Source organism: Ciconia boyciana, chromosome 2, assembly GCF_034638445.1.
Source record: "Ciconia boyciana chromosome 2, ASM3463844v1, whole genome shotgun sequence".
Classification (NCBI taxonomy): domain Eukaryota; kingdom Metazoa; phylum Chordata; class Aves; order Ciconiiformes; family Ciconiidae; genus Ciconia; species Ciconia boyciana.
Genome location: NC_132935.1, coordinates 1,834,708 through 1,844,850, shown reverse-complemented (window position 1 = coordinate 1,844,850; position 10,143 = coordinate 1,834,708). Strand labels below are relative to the sequence as shown.

The 10,143-nt window shown below is 44.3% G+C and overlaps 1 protein-coding gene across 1 annotated transcript; it reads right to left on the bottom strand.

Moving 5' to 3' along the window:
- Window positions 1-5,982: 5,982 nt before the first annotated feature.
- LOC140646810 (lymphocyte antigen 6E-like) lies at window positions 5,983-9,568 on the bottom strand. Its single transcript, XM_072851130.1, has 3 exons — window positions 9,517-9,568; window positions 6,774-6,893; window positions 5,983-6,191 (listed from the first exon to the last, which is right to left on the bottom strand). The coding sequence occupies exons 1-3, from the start codon at window positions 9,566-9,568 to the stop codon at window positions 5,983-5,985; spliced, it is 381 nt and encodes a 126-aa protein (XP_072707231.1).
- Between the last annotated feature and the right edge of the window lie 575 nt (window positions 9,569-10,143).

Here is a 10,143-nt window from a genome sequence, read left to right as displayed (position 1 = left end):
TCTTGTCTTGTGCAAACCCCACACAGGCACATTTCTGCCCCACCCCACTGGGAACCACCCTTTCCTCCCAGAATAACCGTACACTAGAGTAGAGTCCCCAAACTGGGTTTTCCAGACATGTAACCCATTTTATTCCTTAATTAACACAACTGGGTTTTCCAGACATGTAACTCGTCTTATTCTTTAATTAATGCAGCTTCTTTAATCAAGCCTATTCCAAGAAAAACTTCCTGAATCTATGCAGGAAACAGTGGAGCTTGTTACATGCCCAAGTCCTGTTTCATCCCAACCTCCCAAAGCTGCTAAATTTAGGAGTAGAGTTGCCCCACAACCCTTCTAGCCAGGGGAGGGGGCAAGCACCCGCAGGGGTGAGTTTGCCAACATCTGTCTGTGCTCAGGAGGTTTCTCTCTCACTCACATTTACTATAGAGGACTCTGGAGGCATGTGAGCTCCTAACCTGGTAGCTCAGTTAAGACCCTGAAGTCAAGTAGGACAATTTTGATCCTCTGTCCTGATAAGAACAACAATTGCTCATGCGACCGAAAAACACTTCTGATTTTATTGCATCTGTTGAGATACCTGTTATAACGAGGGATGAGTGGGGAAGGGAACAATATTTCTTTAGAAATATGCCCTGCTCAGGACGCAAACCTGGGTTTAAACCAGACTGCCTTTGGAGGTCTCCTGTCTGTGCCTAGCAAGACCTCTGCTCTAACTGGAAAAGAATATTCCTCAAGGAAGATTTTCATGTGAATAATTCGAGTCACCCAGATAAACAACTTACACATGTAAAGCATTAGCAAGTGCAAGTGCCAGCAGATGCAGGATTTACACTGTTAAAATCAGTCAGGTTCAGGATTAATTGGAACAGCAGCCAGCCTTCTGGCTAGATTGCACAGCAAAGTGGTGCTGCGTATGTGTTAATTTTCACCAACTCTTTTGGTAAGTTTGCTGTCTCATTACGTGATCTTTTTAAAAAATGTTATTACAGTTGATAAGCTGCAGGAAATAATTCTTTTATTGCCCTCAACTTTCTCAACCCCGTTAAGCACAATGATTTAGCACATGCCAAATTTAAAGCCTGTGAAGTTCCACAGTAAGAACATTTACAGCCTCAAATTCAGTGTGAGCCTAAGTAAGTGCTCTGCTAGAGTAGGACCAGAATGGCCAGTAATTTGCAGGTAAAGCCCTACAGCAGAGCCTGAGAAAAATTAAGTTTGCAATAAGTCAAAAGTCCCCCAGGCTGAGGAAATCAACTATTCCCCTGGAATAGTCAGAGGGATATTCAGGGCTGCACCCTCTGCTCCTTGGCTGACCCACAGCCCACCCCTGTGCAAACAGGGCTTCTTCCAGAGGCACAAGGCAGCAGTTCTTGGCAGAGCCCAGCCGGGCAGAGTTAAAGTGCATGTTCCCAGTGCATCTTTCCCAAGAGAAACAGCCACCAGTTATCAGAACGAGAATGGGACTCTGCGTCTCCATCCCAGAGCTGGGATAACATCAGCAAAGTTGCGTCTCAAAGCAATAAACTGCAAGAAAGAGATGGGAGCCGGAATTGCACCTTCTTGTGGCATGCCCATCACTACCAATTTAGGTAATGATGGTTTGTAATTGCAACCAATAAACAAGCAAGTGAAAAAAAATAATCAGGCTGTAGTTAGTTACATGTCAAATTTGCGGCTTTGTTCTAGATATTGCCCTTTGCCTGTTCAGCTCTGTATATCCCTCCACTAATCCCCCTTCTCATGGAGCTGCACCAAGGGCTCTCAGCTACCTACACTGAGTTACTCCAAGGGCTGGGCTGGGGCTGCACGAGTCAGGTGAGGTGGGTATCTCATCCCCCACTTCAGCTCCTCAGCATCCTTCCAACTTCTGGTGAGGATACGTCCCCTGCCTTCTTATCCTGAGGACTAGAATATTCTCTAGAGCCTAATGGCCCTTCAGCTTTACCATTCATGCTGCAAAATCCCCTTGTCATCCTGCAATATCAAAGACATGCCCAAGTCTGAGAGTCTTGCTAGTGCAAAGCGATCCTTGGAGACTCACCACTCTCTGTGCACAGGGCTACGATGAGCACGACAAGAAGAGAAGTCTTCATCCTTTATAGGTCTTGCAGCATCCAAAACAAGCAGGACTCACCCAGGACAGGTTTTATACCTCTGCAGTGTTTGCCTTGATGCTAGGATAATAACTATGGAGTTGCTGTGTCAGATGGTGGATAATTGAGAGTAACATGTCAATGCATGTCTGTAGAAGTATGCTTTGCTGGGAGTCTGAACAGGCATATATTCTCCCCTCGCTTCCTCTTTTCCTAGTTGTTTCACAATGCAGTTTGTTCATCTGATGCTAAGTACGCAACAGTTTCTAATTCTGGATAAGTGGAAGAAAAGCAAAACACAAAAACAAAGCAGTGTCCGTGTGAGAAGAGGAATGTTTTCCTTTCCAGGTCACCTTGGGTCTAAGAGCAGGCTGCATCCTTGAAGAACCTGTCCTCGCACACTGTTTTAGTACCTATGGAAATTGATTGAATTTGAAATTGAAATTGAGATTAAAACTTCTACAAAATGTCTCCCAGGATTGTCAATACAGCTAGATCAGAAGAGCAGTAGAGCAGTATCCTTCCACTGCATTTTGTAGGGGACCAGACATCAATTTTGTGGGCCTTTTTAAGACAGCAGTTCAAAATCATAAATGTTTCTGTTCTAAAATTGGATATTTTATATGAGGGAAGATGTTGTCTTATTAGAAAATAAATTCCACTGGGCAATGAAAATGACCACTTAAATTAAAAAATAGAAATAACACCCACCCCCATCACATTGAACAAGCTGTGATTTTTTTCACAAATTACAAAAAATAAATGTCAGGAAGAAAAAAACAAAACAGTTAAAGTATGGAGAATGAGGGATTGCCTGATCAAGGATCTCAACTCATTAATTCTTCAGAAAAAAAAATTATAGCCAGCCAAAATTATGTGAAATGCCAAATAGGAGTACTCCACCAGATTTCCATACGGTGCTCTTTATTCCTTCTTTTCTATCATGTTTCATCCTATCTCCCTGTATAAAATCAGAATCTTTCCCATCTTATTCTGATTGCTGTTGCTTTTTTCCTCCCACCATTGTCTTTCTGCCATCTAATCATGGGGGTGGAGGCACAGTCCCAGAAACGGTCCAGCTGGATCCCTTTCACATGACACTCAGAACTGCAGGAGCAACCTGTGTGCCCCAAGCCTCTGCCAGCGACTCTGCCCCTTGCTGCTCTCCATCTGTTTTGTTTCCCTTTTATCTTAGTCTCAAAGTTGCTCAGATTTCCATCTCCCATTGACTATTTGGGCTTCCAATATGATCCACCTACAGTCATTATCTCATCAAAAAGGCATGCCCTGTTCTTGAGGTGATGTAACTCTTTCCAACACCTCTAAATTGGATGTATAAATATTGTTAGTATGGAGACCTGCGTGACTAAGGTGAGGAAACTTCTGCTTTCTCAATAGGTAGAGCATGAAACTCGGTTGAAACAGAGGTGGCAATTAACCAAGAAAGCTCAAAGGAGGGGTGTTGTTTGGCTTCATAAGGCCAATGCCTTTCTAAGGCACCAGGCAGGAGGAAAACAAAAGTTGGAACCCTCCATGCCAGGTACTTCAACCCTCTCTTCCTTGTGAAATATTTTATATTTTCCCCAATCCAGAAGAGATTTCATCAGTCTTTATTGGTAAATCAACTTTTATTGCTGACTATTTGAGGTAATAGCAGAAAAGGGGGCTCTAGTCACAAGGTGATGCCATTCTGCAGCCCATACGTTGCGTTGCAGAGGCAGCCCACATTCAGATTTATTTCAGCCAACAGCATCCATTAACAGGTACAGAAATAGCAGCTCAGCCAGGCACTTTTTTTTCCCCTCCCTTGTAGTCTCATCCAAGCAAAAACTAAAATATCTCTTGTCTCCTGCAAGCTGCTGAGATTTTGAGATGGCAAGGCTGTATTTCTTAAAGGAGTTACTGCAGGATTCCTGACAGTCAAGATTTTCCATAAGATGGTCCTGCACTCTTCCAACTGGTCCCATATGTCCCCCTGATATTAATGTTATCTTCATCCCTCACCAGTGCCAGGTGAGATGATAGATTGAAAAGAACCCATGGGGGTAGAAAGGACACAGATGATTAGGACACCAGAGGGACCAAGGCAAAGGAGAAGATAATATCACAGTCTACAAGTATTTGGAAGCTACAAACTTCAAGAAGATTTTGGAAAGAGTAACAGGGGATTTAACTGGGGGTGGAGGATGGGGTGGAAAGACTTACTTCCCTTGACACAGTCGCTGAGTGGAGAAGGAAGGAGAAGGAAGGAGAGTGTTTTGCTCATCTTGTTCTAACCCTGGTTGAAATTGACATGTGAGAAGGGCAAACAATTTCTTTATTTTGGTGAAAACATGTAGTTTTCATGAAACAAAAGCTGAAATTTAAAAGTAACTGTGAAATTCAGATGTTCTTACTAAATGTGGATTTTTAAGTTGGCCAAAAGCTTTGAGAATCATTTCAGAAATTATTGCGATTAACATATAGGAAAAGTGATGGGAAAAGTGATTAAAAAGAAGTGCAAAAAAACAAGTTTCTGTTGGTCCCTCAGCACAGAAATGCTACAACACTAGCATTCTTCAGTTAGCCCATCTTATATTTAAATAAATGCCAGAACACCCTTCTTGGCCAGAAATTAAATCTTTATAGGATGACTAAACCAAATCCCATCTTCACAGCCTTCAGCCAGCACTGTGGTTTCTCTCCGTTGCACAGAAACACATCCACTTTGCAGCCTGTCTTCAGCGCTGGTGGAGCAGGACTCCCCTCAAATCCAGCTGGGCTGCAAATGTCAGGGCTTCTTCCAGGTGCAACTTCTATACAAGCCCTCCCAAAATGCAGCACTGCACTTATAAACTGCTCAGCTAGAAATTATGCACCCTCCAGCTCCAAGGCTGCATGTATTTTGCCCATCTTAGGTATAGCTCCGCTCCTCCAAGAGCTGTGGGGATCTCCACCCCATCTCCTCTATCCCCAAGCCTGGAAATGCAGCAGCAACAGAGGAAAAGAAAGGGAAGGAGCAGAGACCTCCCCACCAGATCAGACACCCATTGCTTCTCCCAGGCTCTTTCTGCCCGTTTCCCCTGTCCCTGCAGAGAAGTCAAGAGCAATCACTCAGACAGCAGCATCTTCTCCAAGCAGGCATGGAGGTCCCCTTTCCATGAGGACAGATTCCAGCATCACTGTTGTCATCTTGGACATCTCCAGCATCTCGGGGCAGGACCTTTACCTATTTTAAAAGCTGAAACCACCCACCCTGCAGAGATCACGTGAGAACTTTGCAGCACAGCCAGGAGCACAACCAATACCTGGCAAACCCCTAGTCCTGTGTGTTAGAAGTTACAAAACAATTCTCACTGTTGCTTGCAATGGGAACAACACAGACATCTTTGACCTTTCCAGGTCGACACCTTCATTCGTTAGCACTGAGTGATCAGGCAGAACATCTGGCTTTATGGAGTGTCTGTCTTGAGCTGCTGGATGCAACTGAGTCAATTGAGAAAGGCAGCCAGGAGAAGACTCCCAGGTGCTAAAAAGAGGAATTCAATGTGAAGTAGATATTCAGACTACAGCCCTTTCTGGCAGAGCTGTTTTCTCAGGCTGATCTTAGTGTGGATATAACAAATACACTCTAGAATAACATAAATCTTTATTTTGTCTGACGATTATCACACACATGCTATCAAAAGAGCTTTCCCAGGGAAAATGAGTACAAAACCACAAATGATACAGGGGAAAAAATAGGAGCTACACTACCATGCCATTTTGTGGATGGGATCTGAAGCAATGTCTTGGGAAAAACAGTGTAGCATAGACCCTGTTGGAGACACTTGACAGAGGATGTTGGTTTCTCAGTTGGGGAATACCTTGTAGGTTCTTGGGTTGTCACATCTTCTCCCACCCCTCATCACAATCCTGCCCTGATGACACAGATCAAACTGGCCACAATTCCCAGGAACATCACGGCATAGCTGATTTTTACACTGTTGGCACCGCTGAAATTGCACAGGGAGGTACTACAGCATTTGGTGGAATAAGCTGCGATACCGAAGTTCATGTTCGTCTCAGGACAGTCTACAGAACATTTCTTGGTGATGCGGTGTCCCGTGTCCTTGCCTGGATGGAGAATAGACGAGAAAGGAAAGCTATGATTTAAGATTCTTCTGCAAGAGCTGACCAGAGGATGACAGGAGGAGGTATACTGCACTATGCTTAATTTGCAATGCAGCAATAATGGCGATCAGTGGATTTGATGAGTGCTGGGTGAGTGTCCACACAACCTGGATCAAATGCATGACACTAGAAAGTCCTTGGTAGAAACCCACGCCATGCTTCATGTAGGACAGCAAATAATCACTGCCAATGCATTTTTGGTTTCTAAAACCACATTACTAACAGCCAACACCTTTTCATCCTCCATCACAAAGCATCTGTGTGAGCTCTCAGATCAAGCAACAGGGTCTGCTCATGAAAATCTGTGTGCTTCAACCAGCCCTGCCACAAGCTGGTGAGGAACATACCGCAAGTGGTGGATCACAGAGCACTGCTGAGGGATTCACACACGTTATGTGTTGTGATCCATAAACCTCAGTGATCAATTCTTTCCAACAAGACCAACTACTCCCCTAAAAAACTATTGCCCATCAGTTTCTCTGGAGGAAAAAAAAAAAAAAGCCTTGAGGTGTTGTTGGTACTCACCAAAGCCAGCAGAGCTGTATGTGGTTAGGCAGTATTTCTCATGGTCTTCACACTTGTAGGTTTTAAGACAGTTCCAGTTGGAGTGCTCATTGTCGCACGTGTAGCAAAACAGCGAGGAAGCTGGAAAGAGCGCACATGACATATATTAGTGGTTTCCAACGCCCTCCTGGGAAGAAAGTGTGAAAAACCATGTCCCTTCTTGGAAAATACAAGGTGAAAAGTATGTTACAAACAAGTGTTCATGACAAGTGAAATAAGAAGTTGGTTTTGATTAATGAAGCTGAAAAAGCAAACAAACAGAACAAAACACGTTTTCTTTCTTTACTTGAGATTTTCTGTGATTAAACCTGAAAACACATTTTTTCAGCCTGAGCAGCACTCTCAGGTGACTATTCTTTCTCCCCCCGGTCTGCATTGGCCTGGTTGACAGTGAACCTGAAAAAGCAGAGCTCACAACCTGCCCAGATGGGTCTAGTATAGCTCTGGCAAGGAGAGGATGGACTGGCACTGTTCTCAGGTGAGAGCTTAGTTTTTAGTATTTTCAGACTGCATCTGCAAAACACTGTACAGACATGAATTAACTAAAGCCTATGACACACGCTGTGAGCTAAATTACTGGGCACAGAGCCACATTAAAGGGAGTTCCCTGAGAGAGGTTGCTCTGGACAATAGAGAGATTATTTCTACCAGCACCTGGAACAACATGTTCTCAGTGACATTATTAGCAGGGCTGAGCCAGGTCTATTACAAAGCCAGAAGAAGGTAGGATATGTATTTCTGAAGAAAACTGAAGTAAATTGAGTCAAATTTCCAGGCTGGCCAGCTGGCCACGCCAGAAACACAGGTATGTGCCATTTTGTTCCCTGGAAGTGAATTCACAACTGGTGGAAACTGTTTCCCTCCTGTTCAGATCCCATGAAATGTTCCTCATTCCTGAGCAGGGGTGACAGAGGCAGTTAAGCTGCTCTTGGGACAGCCTGCTCCATTGTCACCAGTGGTGGAGAGCTCTTGGTTGAAGGTCACCAAATTGCAAACCAGAGAGGGTCCTCCATTAGGCTGAAATTTCCCTGGTTCAGTTCCTCCTGGCTTTCTCAACCCGGGAAGGCTCTTATTTCTGCACAGAAGAGCCCCTTTCAATTGAATCTGAACCCGTTTTTAACAAGGAAGCTCCTCCCAGGGACTCTCCAAAGCCCAGCTGCTGTTGATTCGAATTCATCTCTGAAGTTGAACCTGCCCATGTGACGCTTGGTTAGACAATTCCAGAAGTAGTTTTAAAAGAGAATTAAAAGCCATTTTAGGCCCTAACTACTCCAGGTAGGAGGAGAAAAGACCACCCCTCTCTGCTGCAGGGAGCTCAGGTGCCTTGTGTACAGCTCTGGAGCCAGGTCTGGGTCCTGGTGCCCCAGCATACGACTGACTGTCTTGCTGTGAAACCTACCCAGATGCTCTTTTCTAGTGCCAGGTGTCACAAGCGCAGGTGTTCTCCACAACAGCAGATAAAATCATCCTTGTTGCATCCTGGTTTTACCTTCTCTTTAACTGACTGTTCAGCACTCGCTGTTTCTCCATCACTTGGATAAGTTCAGCCTCTCACCTCTCCTCTGGAGGTCCCCCAGCCTGAGCTGTGGGCTACTTTCCTTTTGCAGACCATGCCAGAGCAATCCCAGACATACTGCCTAGCAAGTGTTATTGCATTTTACAGTCCCTGTAGCTCTCTTTTCTGCTTTTCTGCTTTTCTCTTTTATCTTCTTTTCTTTTCTGCTTTTCTCTTTTCTGAAAATATCCGCTTTTCTGCCAAATCTCACAAAGTTGTTTGAACAACTTCCTGCCGCAGATGGAGCCAAGACCCCAGCATGTGCGCAAAAGCAACTGAAATGCACTCGTGTTCACTGACTGATGCAAGGAAAATCCCTCCCAGTCAGGAAACAATAACAGCTTAAACCATTATAGCTGTTATAAAGCCTTGCCTGTGTCTGGCCTCCACCCTCCATTGGCTCTAGTTTTGCGAATGCAGCCAGAAATAGCCTTAACGGTGCAAAAAGGCTTGCAGTACTCCTCAGAATTGCAAATACATGCACAGAGCCAATGTTTCTCAACTGGATGTTTCTACACAATTATCTAGTTATATCTGCACCTTCTTTTGAAAGAGGATGAGCACAGAACATTATGGATCCCATTATAAACACACTCACTCCCAGACACTTAAAAAAGCTCTTCAAAGCTACAAGTAAAGAGCTCTCAGGCTTTCAAATATCTACCAGCAACCTAGTTTCCTAATTGTAATGTCATTGTGGGAAATAAAGCGAAACGTTGGCAGAAGATGAGGTGTCCATACCAGCCGTATTACCTTTATCAACAACTCCTCAAGTTTCATTCAGGAACAAAAATAAAACCAAAGGCAAAAGGGTGAGCCCAGCTTAATTCCTATTAGCATATTTCAGTTCACATGTCTATCTTCAGATGTGAGTGGTCAGAGCTTGATACTTGAGGCTGTGAGAAACCAGAGCAGTGAGCTCATCTTCTTTGGGTTATGGGTGCCTTGGCAGAACTCACCCAGAAGCTAAGACTTAACCACACTAAATATTGCTTGATGCAGCTGACGCCAAAGAAAAACTGTGCTACCAAGACCTCACCAATTGCAAAAAAAAGCTGTCAAACCTTCTTGTTCCTGCGTTATCTCTAATTTCTCTTCTGGTATTTTCATCCTCTCCATCTGGCTCTCCCAGCCTCCAAAGCTCCTTACCTTGCTTGGCACACAGGACTGCCGCCAGCAGGGCAATCAGAAAAGCCTTCATGGTCGTTGTGCTCTCAGAGCTTGAACAATGTGGGATGGTGCACCACGGTAAGGTTTTATACTGGGGCCGCGTTTACTTTGACTTCCTTTGATTAGAGTAATTTGGGGTTTGGGGAGTGACAACACATAGGACATGATCAGTGATGGGTGTGTTTGTGCGTAGGAACCTATTACGAGGCTCCAGGTAGCAATTTTTTTTTACATGTCATTCAGATCCAATCTTTTTTCCCAAGGTCTACTCCTGCTGACCATGTCTGCATTGCTAATTTGGGGAACAATTTATCTGATTCAAAAATGGGAGTCCCTTCTTACTCCGTTGGGCTGAACCGTGACACCTGGAGCAAAGCAGAGGCAGCTGTGCCAGTCTGGGGTGGCTCATCACTTGCAAGATAGTAGGCGTCACCTGGCATCCTCCATTCTTTCTCTCTGCCATGATATGAAAGCTTCATATCTGTGGGAAGTGGGAGAGGAGGCAAAAAATAAGATTTTCACTGGATTGTCCGCAGTCATTCAGAATTAAGTCACTTGTACTAAGGAAAGTGCTTTAAGCAGAAAGCCAGCTTGTATTGTTCCTGC